Source organism: Falco biarmicus, chromosome 1, assembly GCF_023638135.1.
Source record: "Falco biarmicus isolate bFalBia1 chromosome 1, bFalBia1.pri, whole genome shotgun sequence".
NCBI classification, from domain to species: domain Eukaryota; kingdom Metazoa; phylum Chordata; class Aves; order Falconiformes; family Falconidae; genus Falco; species Falco biarmicus.
The window spans coordinates 49,730,866-49,746,426 of NC_079288.1; the positions used below are offsets into that span (position 1 = coordinate 49,730,866).

Consider the following 15,561-nt stretch of genomic DNA (forward strand, 5'->3'; position numbering starts at 1 on the left):
TTAAACTGGAGGATTCAGACTTTCAAATTTTGACCATTTGTCTTTGCTCCAAGATTTGGCAAATTCATTTTTACCCTGCGTTGTTTGATTCTCACTTACAACTGAAACTTGGCTTACCTGATTAAAATAAGGGAAGCTACTCTTTTGTAGTCAACTGGTGTAAAAATCACACCAACTTTTCTGGTTTCCAGTGGCTGTAAACTTAACCAAAGCAGCTCAGAACTGCATTTCTTGTTGATAAGATCCTCTTGATGTGCATTCTGTTAACAAAAATGCACTTCTTACTCACAGAAAACATGTGTGTTTGAAGATCTCAACAAAGAAAGCACTACATCTTCACTTAGCACCACATAAGACATTTTTGGCAAGGTGCAATAACTGCTGACTAACATGTCATACTAAAGCATTTCAATTTGACAACATGGATCATCAGATAAGGTAGTTTATTTGAGCAAAAGTTCATATTACTGCACTTATTATGAGGAATGTATTACTTCATTATTTTTTTTTTGAAACAGCTCTTACTTGCTCAGATGGAAAAGAAATCATACAGTTCTTTCATATTATAGGGATCCTGAAACACTTCACAATGCAATGAGAACTGACACTATACTGATTACACAGGGAAATGTGACAACCATTATACCCTCAGCGTAAGACCTGCAACTTGATTTAAGTGAGAAAGGGACTGTTGGCAAATATGTTGAGTCACTGGGAACAAACCAAAGTGAACTCGCTACCACATTAATTGAAGACCAGAACTACCAGAAGTTCACTGAGTCTGTAAATCTTGTACATTTTTTTGATTTATTTTTTCAATACTGCTGTTTGTTCTTTTTCTTTTGTTTTTAAAAAAATTAAAATATCCCCAAAACTTTCTATTCCAGAACTTTTTCTATTTTCTATTCCTTTTAGGGGTGATCAGACACCTACAGCAGTCAAAACCACCATAAACATTACAAAATGGGCTCTTGCTTGGTTGTTTTTCAACTTATGGCTGCAGTACTACTGGCTTTTCTGATTTTTTCCAGTCCAAAAGGTTTTTATTCTTAGTCTATTTTAAGAAAAAAGAACATATACAAAAAAGTTTCAGAACCTGCATTTAACAGTCAATATTTATTAAAAGCAAACCATGTATGGCATTTGCAAACTTCACCCTGTCACTCCCTACAAACAAAGACACGCATGCACTCAAATGTGAGCCTAACAATTCATTACACATGTATATAAAGTGACTAGGGAAATGACGACAAATTCAAAAATGTAAATATTAACAACTAGTGATTTGGTTAACAAGCCAAGATTCATCTCGTACATGCTGAATACCTATCTAACCATACATGTTCCCCCTAGCTCTTCTAGTCTCTAATGAAAAACAGATATTACACACATTGATGTAAAGATCTACTACTGTTTTTCCATTTGGTCAAGAGTATGGTGTATGGGACTGTGGTAACTCAGTTCCACCCATCCTATCCATGTACTAGTGGAACTACCTTCTCTTTTTCAGCATGTGCCTACAGGCTAGGATTTATGAACTGCTGTCTCCTCTCTTTTAGAACAACTTTTAATAACTGTTGCCAGAAAGGAAAGGTCAGCTTTGATTACTGTAGCAAACAGTCTTTTCTTTTTATAAGCTACTAATCTTTCACTAAGGTCTTAAAGCCTATATGCAGAAACATGTAACCTACATAGGACATTAAAGATGTGGCTGCAGCATGCCCAGACAGCAAGGAAAATATGTCAATTCCAGGCTTTTGCACAAACTCCAAACCCAGGAAGAAATTCTCTGGGTACCCTGGACAGTACTCTGGTTGTCAGTATATGCCAACATCCCTGATACAGCATCTTCTCTATTTCTCTTATCAATGAAACAACATCTCAGGGTTTAACCACAGCTCAGCCCTGGTGTGACAGAGTCAAGTGTTATCAACGCCCGTGTTAAAAATGAGGCAATCAGAACCAGAGCGCACCATAACATTCCAACAGGAATCTGGGAGTTGCAATGAGACTGAGGTGAAGTGCAGAAATCCAGACTTCTCCTCCCTTGAACTATCAGACAGTATTTTCCTCTGCTGAAAAGACTATCAGCTAGGTTCTGACACGACTGACTCAAAAGCCTGTCATTTCGCTAACTGTAAGTCCCAACACCGAACGTAAATGGTGGCCTTTTCAACACGTACACACATGCATGCAGGCATGCACACACTCCCTCATTATAGCTGTTTTTAAAACACTCAAACTCTGGAAAAAAAACAATAACTGCAAAGATACAAGCCTAACAAGAGAATCACAAAAACACAATTAAATTGCTGTAAATAACACTTGGGAACAACTCAGATGTAGCGTAGCTAGAAAAAGCTTTTTCTAGTGTGTCAGACCACTTCTATCGAAATTAGCCAACTTACCTTGGGAGAACATTCATCCATGAGCTTGAATTCAGTGGTTGTGAAATTAATAGCTTGTACATTTATGCCAAACCTGAATAAACCAAAACAAACAAAAAAAAAGCATCTCAAATCAGTCTGTCAGAACTACACCGACTTATATTTAACATGCTGGCATTTATTCTTAAAAAAAGAATGCTTTTACAGCTGCATTTTAGCAGATGTGAAATACAGTGGAAATGCAGGCCAGCATTTTAACAGAATACACTACCAATCATTTTAGGTGGATTCTACACATTTGGAAAACAGGCAAATGGCTGGGCACTTTAGATCTCTCAGCAAAGCTGCCGATAAACTGCAGATCACAATAAAGAAACAAAATTTCTAAGCCACACAAACACAAAAGCCCCAAATCTTCTTCTGCTCACATAACTTCTAATAAATAATCATCATCAAATCTCATTAATTTACTCAAATATCCCTCTTGCTGCTCATGATTTTTATGGGACAAATTCCTATTGTCTTTCACATACTTTGTAAATCAACTTCATTTACAGCAGCTGATTATTACCTGACAGCAAATTATAAGCATGTGACATTAAGGCATTAAAAACAGATATAAGAAAACCAATAGGTAAAATTTACATTATAGAGGACTAATGGATCTCCAGCCACTGACTTGGAAATTCACTTGTCACAACTTTCTATGACATTAGCTTAAAAAAGAGCCAGTTAGCAGACATGATTTCTGGTAAACCTAGATCTGCAGAAAGGAAAGTGTGCAGATGAAGAGAAAATGTAATTTCAAACCACAAGAAAAAGGTTATGTGGAAGTTATATTTAGTATGCAAACTGATGTAGTTATTAATGTGTGTGTATATATGCACATACACATATATATGTAAAGAGATGAGGTTAAAGAAGCAATTACACTGGGATTTGAACCCCCAAGCAGCATGTTACACTTAAGCACGTGAGCAGTTCCACTGGCTTCAACCAAACAGCCAGCCCTACCAACTACACAATTTTTCAAAGTGTGACAGCCAGGGCTTACTTTGGTGAACTTCAACCCACCTCACCACACCCCTTTATACTGTTCATCAAACTTATCTAGATTTCTCATTAGATCTTCTGAGTTCTAAAACAGAAAGTTCAAAACAGCATAAAAACATTTGCTTAGCTGGCCCTAAACATTTACAGTTGGGGTTCCTGGCTCTGGACCTTAATTCTTCTTACTGGCTCCTGTTTCCTCTTCTTCAACTACGTTTTTTACCTAAGAAAAAACTAAGAAAACTTCCTCTAGTGGGAAGGCTGAGTTACCTTCCTCCTCACTGTTTAGTCTACAGACTCTCTAATACTTCCCAACCAGACTTGCAGGAGATGCACACCCCCAATTCTGCAAGTTGCTCCCCTCACCCAGGCAGCTTGCACAAGCTTGCACTAAGCTTCAGATCTTAAAGGATGACCAATTAGGTTTTGGCCGGCAAACAAACTTGCTGAAAACATGCTCAGTTTGGTTTTAAGAATGATCAGGTGCATTACAAAGTCATGCATCATATAGGGAGCTGCTCTAAATGTGATTATGTCTTCCAAAAACGGGTCAGAATGTTGTCTCCACCTAAGCTGCACTTGGAATAATTAAAACAAACAATAAGCAACAATCATAAGGCATGGCAAATAGATCTTCTAAATGGGAAAACAGTACCCTGAAATAGTTATACTCATTACCATTTGTTGAGAAGATTCAGTGAAGCTTGGGGATCAGGGTAGTAAGAAAGAGGCAGAAGCTGCAGCGTAACTGGGAAGGATGAAGGGTTTCTTAGTACAAAGTATTTTACCTAAATGGAGGGGAAAAGAAAAACACAACACACTTGAAAATTGGAAGGTAAAATAATTCAGCACTGGTAACATGTTCTGTGTTTTCAAGGGATCGAATCTGGCTTCTGTCTTAATGCAATATAATCATATGTGCACAAAACTGCATGGAACAGCAGGACACGTCACCACATCATCATCGGCCAAACCAGCTAAGAGTGCATGAAGAACTGCATGTGCAAAAATACAGATCTCCCCTGCGCCCCAAACAACCCTTTCATTTGGATTAACACAGGCAGACATGAACAATGCTCTTCCACAGAAGAGGGTGATGTTAGTGAAGGGCCACCCTTCCTTACAGAAGTCTGAATGCAAGCAGGTTATACACATTACTATAATGACTAACAATTAAATGGCACAAAAGGAATATTGAGGTAATGCACAACAAGCACATCTGGCCCAGGCTAGTTTAGTAGTGACCTAAATCTGACAAACGAGAAAGAAACAACCATGAGGTGGTTGGAAAACACATTGCTCTGCTGATCTCTCAAGCGTTGTGCCTCTCACAAATGCTTTACCTGCTTCTGCTACGTAAGGCAGCGGCATGAGGAATGCCATTCCATAACCACACGCAGCATTAACGACAGTACACCCTATCCCCAGTCTCTTGTTCAATTATTTTTATCACATGCATGTAAACTTGTACATTGATAGCAACTCTGAACAATTGTTAGTTAAAACTACACTGCTTTACTCCTCTTCCGTATTGAAGTATTACAACTAGGTAGTTAGAGAACTCAAAGAGCCAAAGGGATACAAAACTGGCGTCTTAAATTAGACTTCAAAACATTGACCTACAAGCAGTATGAACACGTAAGCATCACCAAATGTTAACCGCACACTTTGTTATTAAACGAGCTAAGCATACATCAGTTCAGAAAAAGCATAACCACCATCCTCACCATACTACTTTTAACTGCTGTGGCACTGAAGTTGAGGGTAAGGCCAGGTTCTGTAGTCAACCGTGGCAAGAAAAAGGCAAAGGACTCCTCTTTCGGCTTCTTCTGGTAAATAAAGCGAGCTGATCCTAAAATACTTCTTCTGCTTCATTGGCAAAACCAGAAAACTTTGTTAATTTTATTTTCTTTTTTCTTCCAAACAAAGAACAACAACAACAAAAAAGTAAAAAGATGATTTGCCAGGACCTACAATTATGTCAACTAATCTTTGATTGAAAATGTTCTTCACAAAATAAAGCCCATAAAGCTGTTACCTAGTAGTACAGAGTCAGTGTAATTTATGTGCATCCCTTGAGTGTCCACTTTTCCACCTGCAACACGACTAGTTTTCAAAGCTCCACCTCTTTATTCTGGAAAGGGGCCAATGTCACTGATGCGCCACCTTTACAAGAATTGCTCAGTCACAGTGACTGCATCCTCCCCAGCATCCCCAGTATGCAGTATTCATTAGGGCAGGGACTAAATACCATAAAAGATATTGAAAGATCTTGATCCTGAAAGGACTACTATACCACCTTGTTGGACTCACACAATTTCATAAATGACGTGGTAAGACATGCTCTGCCTGCTTTCACACTGGGTAGCTGTGGTGGGGTTATTATACTCAGAACATTATTTACATTCTGAAGTTTGGGAATCTGAAACATTTACTCATGGCTGGCAGCGCCTTGAAATGGAAGCTGGGGGTGTCTGGGGTACTCTGCAACTCCAGCTGCTTCAAAGTAACTAACTTTTAAGTGCAGGTAGGTCAAAAATTTTTTTTCTAATTAAAAATACTTCAGAGCAGATATATTCTTTCTTACAACACTGTACTGGCTTGAATTAAGAACCTCAACAGATGCTATACAGACCTGCAGGCTTCCCCATGTCTTATTTTTTGCCATCTTTCATAAAGGTCACTTGCAAGCTCAGAATCCACATCCCAGGCAGAACGGTCCAGAGAGAGACTCTTTTGCCAAAGCAGATTCGCTAAAAGAATAACAGATTTTTCGTATTTTTACAGAGATAACATTTACTCCTTTCATCAATCTACTTCTGAACATGAGTAATCAGTACCTGCAAAGGGTCTTGACACAAAAATAGAAAAAGGTAACCACTTTCTCCCTTCAAAGCAAGCATATGTGAGGGTATATATATTATTGTACAAATCTGATTCACTTAAAGAAATTATCTGAGAAACAACACCAGTTCTATATGCGAACAAGAGTATGGGTATTGCACAAGCTTTGTATGCTCTAAGTAAGCCCATTTTATTGCTGCTGTTTCTAATGGATGCCATTGATAAGTCATCATGTTATCAGTATTCCTTACACAGAACTCTCCACTGATGCCAATCAAGTACCAAGATTATATACTAGTCCCTACCTAGTGGTACAAAATTATAATATCACAGCACAGCAGGGAGCAAAACAAAGCCCAGTTTGGCAGAAATGGTGTTTTCATTTCAGCTTCTCTTTCTGGTGTGCTGGTAATTGTCTCAAATTCTTCTTAAGATAAAATTGCAAGGCTTTAAATCAGTCTAAAGATTAATGCCTTTTAGAAAGAGTAGACTCACATTGGTTCAAGCATTTTCACATAGCAGAAAGGAGTTAGAAAAACAACTTTCTTCTGAAAGAAAACAGAAATGGCTTATTTTGAAAATACATGCACTATTTTATAATCCTTAGTGTCTGAAGTAACCAATTGAGATTAACGATGATTGGAATAATGCAGTTCTTTAGGTCAGTATTTTCAAGCTTGTGCATTAGACTTTTCTATTTAACAAATACTAGTATCCTAAATCAGAAGGCAGAATATCTGTACGTAAAGATCTGATTACGTGTATTTTTAGAATGGAAGGAAAGTAAGCAGGAAGGACTCACTTCTAGCAGCAACATTCCTTTATACAGATTAAAAAAAAAAATAAATCAACAAACAAAACACTAACACTTGTTTCTAAGATATGTACCTAAGTGTGCATAGATATCAGTAATTCTTCAAGCCACATGTTTCCATATGTCATCTTAATTCTCACCTCAACTCTCCTTTTTACGTTTGACTGATTACTATCGCCTTCTTCATAGCCTCATATGAAAATACATTTTAGGAAAGCATCATCTTGAAAAAACACTCAGCAGAGCACTCAAACGTTTACAGCCTATGGCACCCAGCTGCCTACTGAAAATCCTTACTGAGCAGAGTTTAAAAAAACCTCCACTATTCTGAATCAGCTTTCATCAAATTCAACATTCATCAGGCAGTATCATGCCCGTGTAATACCTAACACTGTATTCTGGAAAATGCCAGCCAGGTATTTAAAACAGCTCCCAGCATTACAGTATCTGGGGGTAGATTCCTCAGTTCCAGAAAGAATGAGACCCCTTCTTTCTATTTCACATGATGCACCATTAAGGATGCTGTCTTATAAGCCTGATAATCATCTTTCACAGAAATCTATGAAATTATTGCTGCGAGAAACATATTTAACTCTGGCTAAAGGCAGAATATTGGTCAACATTTGTTTTTCATCAAAGACTTCCCAGGATCTGGACCCACAGTATGCACATTTTCTAATCATACTGAGCTAGTTGACAGCTTTATCATTCTACCTCAACATCTCCAGACAACATGTGTATGAAGAAAGCAAGGAGCAGTACATTACCAATGAGAACTTACAGGACAATATTAAGTCCCCAAAAAATGTTTCAAGACAGAACAATAGCTTAGCATGTGCTATAGAATAAGAGGTATGAAATACTGCACAGTGTACTCAATACAGGTTACTGAAATCGCTTTATATACTCCCAGAAAAGTAGATATTTTTAAAAGACATAAAACTAAGTACTTGTAATGAGAATATTGAGATTGTTCATACAAGTCCTGATACATAAAATGAATTTTCTATAATAAACCTACTGTCAGATGCCAAAAAAAACCAAGACAAGCCTACCTGAATCAGACTTTCCCAAGTAACACTGAATATCACAGTAGGCAGTTGCTTCAAAACGAAGGTCTCCCTGCTGGAAAAACAAAACAAAACCTAAAACTGAGATATGGCAAAACAAGAGGACAAATTCCAGTTTCTCAGTGCACAACTTGGGTTAAGTCAAAGACGACAATGAAGGCTGTGTAGAGAACTGCAGTTCCATCTCTGTTCAGCTCGGGGGGCTTAAACTCTCAAGCTACAGAACGGTTTTCACAGAGAGGTCTGGTACTGAGTTTTTCTTTTGGGACTAAGGGACATGTTTCTGGCCTAAGAAAGAGGCTGCTGCAGTTCAGTTTGCAGTGCACAATCATCATTCAACACAACTGAATACGGTACCTTGGACACAGTCGAATATATCTGCAGAGGTATTTCAAACATTACTCCCACATTTGTGGCCAAACAAATACTAGAAAGCACATTTGTTACAACGTCTTTCACACCGAGCTTCAAAGAAAATACATTCCAGCAGCCTGGAGGTAGAGTCAAAGGTTCGGCAAAGTTCAGAATCTAGAAAGAATCAAATGACAACTGAATTAAAATTGGTACAAGTATTTTTGGTGCAAGCAGTACCTTGAAGAATGTAAACTTTCTCTTCCTTCATGTTTTTGCTGTTATTACACACACATATGTGCCCATAACTGATCCAAGCAGTGCACATATGTAAATCTCCTATCTAAATATACGAAGAGCCAATTAGATGCCTACATCATATGCTTATTCATAAACCAGATTTGCCTGGTTTGAATCAAGCAATTGCACGAGTAAATTATTGGCTTCGCCTTCTAAACTTCAAAGCTCATCTACGTACGAAAGACTTCCATTACCATTACAGCCTATGAAGAAATGCTGAATCCTATAGAGCACAAACACATGCAACAATTCTGAGAACAGAGCAATGGTCTATAATTTGATGCATCTGTAGCTGCAATTCAAATGAAAGAAAGTTGCTAATAAAACAATACAAAACCAAGCCTGACAGTGAATAATTCCTATTGAGAGAGTAAGCTTGTCAGAACTTAACAGTTACAGGTTTACATATACCTTTATTTTTAACTGATTTTAACCAGCTCTGAGAACACAGGGTTCTTCAAACAATCTATTCTGTATGTCAGAGTACTGTATCCTTCATCAAAGACAAAACATCATATGAAGCAGAAATAATACTTACCTTTAAAATGTTCTTCACTTCTCTGGCGATGAAGACTTCATTCAGTTCAATGCTGAAGTCAAAATTGTTTGTAAACCATATGGACCAAAACCCTGAAGTATTATGGTGTGGTTCTATATGAAACAATGCTGCAGAAGGATCTACGTCAAAATACCTGTAAGTAAATACAGAAATAAAAATAAATACATCTGCAATTGTCCTTGAGCACGCATAAGCGGTCCACAGAAGAGAACTGTAGTATTCCTGCATAATAAGGCTCTTTTAAGGTTTTAAGGAGAAAGAACAAAATTATTTCCTTTGGAATACCTACATATAATATCAGAGTAAAAATTGACAAGTACAGTATAAAAGAGGTAGGCAGGTAATCACTCTACCCCCTTGCTATGCTATAGTACAACATTGCCTACTGCTCCATGATGTGGTAGTTTTGATGAAATTAGCAAAAGATGAATGAAGAAAAGACTACAATTTTTTTCTGTAACTATCCTGCTTCTGCACTGGAGTGGAAATTTTATCACAGACTCTAAGCAACATTTATATGATATGGGCTGCTAAGGTGTCTCCTCAAATTCTTCCTGGATAAACTACAGAACTATTGCTTGAAATATCACAAGTCCATTTCGGCAAATGACACAGCAACAGTAGGAAGAAGCCTCTTCACTGTCCTTGGAATTGCTGGGTGACAAAGCAAGTTAATCTCATCTCTTAAAAGTAGGGTACAGTATTATTCTTGTAGTATCAGTGAATGTTAACAAACAAACAAGAATCCACTGTCAACCTACCCTTCCATCACAGGACAGGAAAGACAGGCTTTTAGTGTTGCAGTGCCTTCCAACAGATTATTCCTCTTGCTGTCAGCGTAGGGACTTTCCCTGTCACAGGATGCAGCTGGGCAAAGAACAGACACGCAGGAGAACACATCAGCCAGAGCGAAAGCACATCTACAACGATTTTTATGTGAGGATTTGGAAGAACACTACAAAGTGGAATATTTGCTGATCCAATTCTCACATAGGTGAGCAAAGCATCTAATTGCTTATGTCCTAATTTTCAGAGGTTCCAAACCTTGCTTTAAGAAGAATTTATGAATGCTATACACCTTCAAAAAACATGCACAACGAAGTCAAGAAGAGTAACCTGATCAGTTTTAACCACGTGCCACTGGCACAGCAATTCTTACTTATCCATGCACACCACCTCTTTTTAATAAATCAAAACTGTTCTGAAAAAAAGAATGACTTAATATATATTCCCTTCTTCCCTATTTCTTGCCTTTTTTTGCTAGGAAAAAACAAGTCCCCGAGTATCATTATGAAAGCAGCCTGCTTCATAAATGTTTAAAGTCTATGCACTGCAGTCTAGTGGTCAGAATAGGAAACAGGCTGGAGTTAGCAATGCTTAAATGTTAATCTTTGCTCTTCCACAAACATGCCTGGTCTCAGGCAAGCCTCTTCAATGATCCTGCCAAGAAATGTCATAGAAAATGACCACCCAAGCACAATAGCCTTTTTAGAAAATACATTGGAAACAGAAAAATAACCACAAATTACAAAAGTATGCTGAAAAAGCATATTCAATAATTATGCTTACTGTAAAATCAGCTAACATTTTAGCAAACGTTTTCTTCCCCTTTTTGAAATATGTATAGCTTAGAGCCTTCAACTGGCATAAGAGGAAGCGTATATACATAAAAATGGTGGAAACAATTAGCAGAAAGAATTCATCATCCTTCTCAAAAGTTCAGACAAGTTGATTTTGAGATCTTTCAGGGTCTTTATCTGCTGGAAAAAGCTACCCTTTTGTAATCAAATCCTGTTTAATCATATTATCTGTAAGTATACATATCCTGTACCTTTACAAGGAATAGAAGCAACTTTTGTAAAGTTAGTAGATGATGAAGATAGCAGTACTGGCTCAAACTCCACAGGTGATGTGTCTTTTTGTGACAACTGCCGTATTCCCTGCATGAAGACAAGACACAATAATCCTTCTAGCAGTACTACCATTATTATTGTAGCTCCTGTATTAGTGCATCCTCTTGTCATATTTGCAAGCCAATATCTGCCATTTTCTCACATCTTCTAAATCAACCCCTGGATTTTTATTCAAGTTAACAGCTCTCATGTCTTAAAAAAAACAAACAAACCATCACTGAACTACAACTAATCATCTAAAAGATCTATTAGATGTTTGCCACCACCAAAATCAATCTGCCACTAGAGAGTAAGCCAGTGGGCTAATTCATTTCCCAATGAAATTCAACACCCTAAAACACAACATCCTGAAGCCCATGATTACCTGTATATGCACAAGGCTGTTGCCAGAATGCATGACATACACATCTACTGAGGAATCACCTGTCCAAAAGAATGAACATGGAGGTAAGTTCACAAGGATTGAAACATTCTTGCTTTGTCAGATACTCCTATGAGCAGCAATCCTGATCTAAAATTTAAAAATCTTTGTGTGACAGCTACCCTTGTGAAAAGGAGAAACTATTCATGTCTTGAGCTGGCGATTGTTTCATAAAGGAGCAAAAATCCACTCAACAAGGCTTTTGGCCGCAAATATAAAGTCAAGCATCAACAGGGAATCTTCCTTCACGGCATCTTAAATTCAAGATGGACCACAACTCCCCCCCTTTGCTACAGGCAGTGAGACAGGAGGCACAAATGAAGAAAAGAAGGATGGCTGACGCTGCCATAAATTTTCTAAGTCTAAGGGCCACCCTACCAATAGCACAACAGAGGCCAGTAAAAAACTCTTCCGTACATGCACACAGCTATGCAAGATCCTGGCTCACCTCCTTCGAACAGCAAACATTCTCCAGAGACAATGTGAAGCCAGATTTGGTGCTTAACAGCTTTTGGGCTTAAAACAGGAATTGTCCTATCACTTGGTAGGGTAGTGTTGTATTGACTAAAGCAACAGCAGATAGGTTTAACTCAGCTTTCACCTGCTGATAAGGTGGTACAGCTATTTCACCTGCTGATAAGGTGGACTACCCTTTGCCACTGGCAAAGCTATGTTCTCATCCACAAGACACTACGAAGATGTAGAGCACCAAAAGAACAACAGACAACTATTATACCAGGGTGGTCACCACACTTCCATGAAGGAAGACTGAGTTCTAGCCCTGGCTTATACCTGAATTACACCAGTAGGTGCAGGCTGACACAAAAGGACATTCTCTCAATTCACCAGGCACAATTTCTAATAAGGAGAGTGCTTTACTCAGCTGCTTGAAAGCAAAACTACATGTACCAGCTTCCAAAAGAGGGTTCAAGATGTTCACTGAGTGAGCAGATGCTCCACATACCTGAGCTGTTTAAAGCACGTAACTCTTCTTCAACCTTTCCAGCTGGCTAGCTCCCCTGTGCAGACCTTGCCTACCTGCTGTCCCACTCTAGGTGCTAACACGCGCTGTACACTGAGACTAACACAGCACCTTGCCTTCTGTCGTATCCTTCCCTCAGGACCACATCTCCCATTTAATCACACAAGCAGAAGGCAAGCAAGCATTGCTGTTTGATATGGTAGAGCCACCAGCAGTACTGATGAAGCAAGACATGGAACTTTCCACCAACAGCAAGTCCAAAGGGCTTATATGACCAACCTCTAACACAGCGAGGATTGCATTATACTTAACAGAAAATAGCCTTAAGAACATACTTCTTATGTTATCTTTAAGCAGCAAAAGTGTTAACAGTGAGCACCCCGACATGACAAATATGAACAATCCCCTACCAGCAACAGAAGAGAAGTACATTCACAACTCAACATTAACAAAGCACTGGCATCTCACCAGCAGGAAAACAAGGTTTACAGCAGGCTTTCCATTTCAGTTTCAGCGCTGTCTAAATATCACATCACAGAATAGGCACAGAAGGAACAGTGTATCTTGTTGTGTGACTATATCTTGAACAGAATTTCTCAAAAGACAAAAAGATCCTTATCTTTTCTAACTAGTATGCTAAAAATATTATTTTAAACCGGATTCTTAAGCAGGTCCTTCTTCTCCTTCTTCAATCATAAGTAAAACTGGCAGATATTGTAAAAAAAAAGCTATTCAAACAGACTGCAAAGCCCTACAAATAATTTAAAATTCCCTGGATTTAGAGGACTTCTTCACCCAATAACTGTAGCATAAAAAAACCGCAAGGAGTTGATTGTTTTGCCTGTGGAATTCTAATTTACAAGAACAAATGATGAGTGCGCCTGTATTACCACATTACCCTACTTTCCACAATGGCCACTATCCCCAGTACTGTACAAACTTCATAGTCCTATTATGGTTAACTTAATTAACGGGAAACCAGAAATGCAGTTGTAGAAAATGAAGGACCATGACATCCTTCCATACCATTTACGCAAATGCATAAGCATGGGGGACTAAAGACTGGAACAGATGTAGCTTACAAGTTTACTATCGTTACCTTTATGAAGACTGTGCTTACAGTAACTGCCCTAAACAAAATGGCTGACAAGCTCTGTTTAACTAAACTGATTTGTCTTCCCTTACTCCCAACATCTGACTCATACTGAATTTGATTCAGTTTAGCCCATCAAATTACAACTTAGGTAATAAAATCAAGCTCTACTACGATTAACAGTTGTATTTAGGACTTACCCGAGGTCTTCGTTTTTACCATTGCTACGTAAACTACAAAAAGATTCTCCAGTAAGTATTGTCTGTGCTCCACAAAATCTTGTTGGGCATCTTCCATTCTTACCATTAAGCTCATTTCTAGCAGCACTGGGTCACCGGACATAAAACAGCAACTCTGGAGCGAGACAAGGAGATATGGTGTGTGTGTGGTGGTGGAGGGAACAGGAAAAATTCATTATAGTAAGATATCTTGAGAAGTTAATCAAAGGTATTATCTAACAAACAAGGTTTGCAGCACCAAAGGGCTAGCAAAACAGGAGTAATTAGGACCTCTGCTAAAATCTCAGCAGAAACCAAAGACAGAGCGGGTACAGACAGCACAGCAAAAACAAAGATGAAAACCAACTAAAACAGACACTGGACCTTGAAAGAATGCAAATTTATACTGTCTTGTTCAGTCTCACCTCAGGGACTGCAAAACAGTTTCCTTTGTAAAATCCTCTGCCTTCAATAATATGTGCCATAAACAGACTGATGCATGTTTCTTAATGGTAGGAAGACAGTTCATGTTCCCTGGTCTGTTTATAGTTAATTTTTCCAAATCTTGTGTTTTTTGTCTCCATTTCTCACTGAAGTAATTTTAAAAAAACAAACATACATGTACAATTCTTAACAGAAAACACTGCCTGGCTAGAATACTTCAGATAAATACAAATAGGATCCTATTTCCTTCTCTAAGTAGTGGCTGCTGTTAAGACAGCGGAGTCTTGGCAACTACAAAGACAGGACAGCATTTCACAAAAAATTAAAGCCAACAAATCAAAACAAAACTAGACAATCAACGGTGAGTAACATAAATTGGTCCTGCACGGCACCATGAAGGTTACTAAAATGCTCCGATGCCCAACCGGGAGGACTAATTTGGTCGGGTGGAAGAGGAGGAGAGACCCCCGGCCCCCGGCAGGGGGGCTGCTCTCCGAAGCTCCCCCAGAACACCTCCAGCTGACCTGGAGTGCTGCAAGGAGGCACAGCGGGAGTGGGGAAGCATCTCTGGGAACAAGGTGTCCGTTCACCACTCGCACAGCACCCAAGAAATGCTCAGCACTTGGAATGGCTGCCAGGAGCTGGGGCGAAGGCTGCTGTGAAGACCGGAGCGCAGGGATGGGGTGCCCTCGGGAAGCTCGCAACAGAAAGCGGACAACCACACTGCGCGCCATCTCGGCCGCTCAGGTGCCCTCATGCATGGCCTTACCCACCAACCAACGCAAGAATCACACACGGGACTAACACAGCGCAGGACCCCATGCAACGTGCAACATACAGAGAAACAACTGTGGAGCCTGGGCCTCCTCGCACCTGATGAGAAAGGTGCCGCAGATGGCGGCACGGGCCTATGTGTCTGACCCAACAATCACCCCACCGAGCACCACCGTGGCTGCCAGCCAGCGCCCGTCTACTGTGTGAGGACATTTGAGGAGAGAGGGGAAGAGGAGCTTCCGATGGCACTGCCCAGGAGGAGCAGACCTCCTGTCCTGGAGGCTCAGGGCTTTAGGAGGACTTTTTTTCTGCTAACAAGCTGTCCCCTCCTCAGCTCTGCC

General features: G+C 39.3%; 1 protein-coding gene across 4 annotated transcripts in view; it reads right to left on the minus strand.

Annotated features, from left to right (window-relative positions):
• Positions 1–15,561, minus strand: part of TMEM131L (transmembrane 131 like) — an 82,965-nt gene that overhangs the window by 20,066 nt on the left and 47,338 nt on the right. For 3 of the 4 annotated variants that reach the window (XM_056336580.1, XM_056334829.1, XM_056337438.1), the window contains 12 exons: positions 13,985–14,138; positions 11,653–11,711; positions 11,207–11,315; positions 10,137–10,242; positions 9,355–9,508; positions 8,523–8,693; positions 8,151–8,220; positions 6,073–6,190; positions 5,165–5,306; positions 4,116–4,225; positions 2,409–2,481; positions 118–260 (listed from right to left, as the gene is read on the minus strand). In XM_056336580.1, the coding sequence (XP_056192555.1) occupies positions 118–260; positions 2,409–2,481; positions 4,116–4,225; positions 5,165–5,306; positions 6,073–6,190; positions 8,151–8,220; positions 8,523–8,693; positions 9,355–9,508; positions 10,137–10,242; positions 11,207–11,315; positions 11,653–11,711; positions 13,985–14,138 (1,409 nt within the window). The remainder of the gene's footprint in view (positions 1–117; positions 261–2,408; positions 2,482–4,115; positions 4,226–5,164; positions 5,307–6,072; positions 6,191–8,150; positions 8,221–8,522; positions 8,694–9,354; positions 9,509–10,136; positions 10,243–11,206; positions 11,316–11,652; positions 11,712–13,984; positions 14,139–15,561) is intronic. The other variant, XM_056335687.1, reaches the window with a different exon arrangement.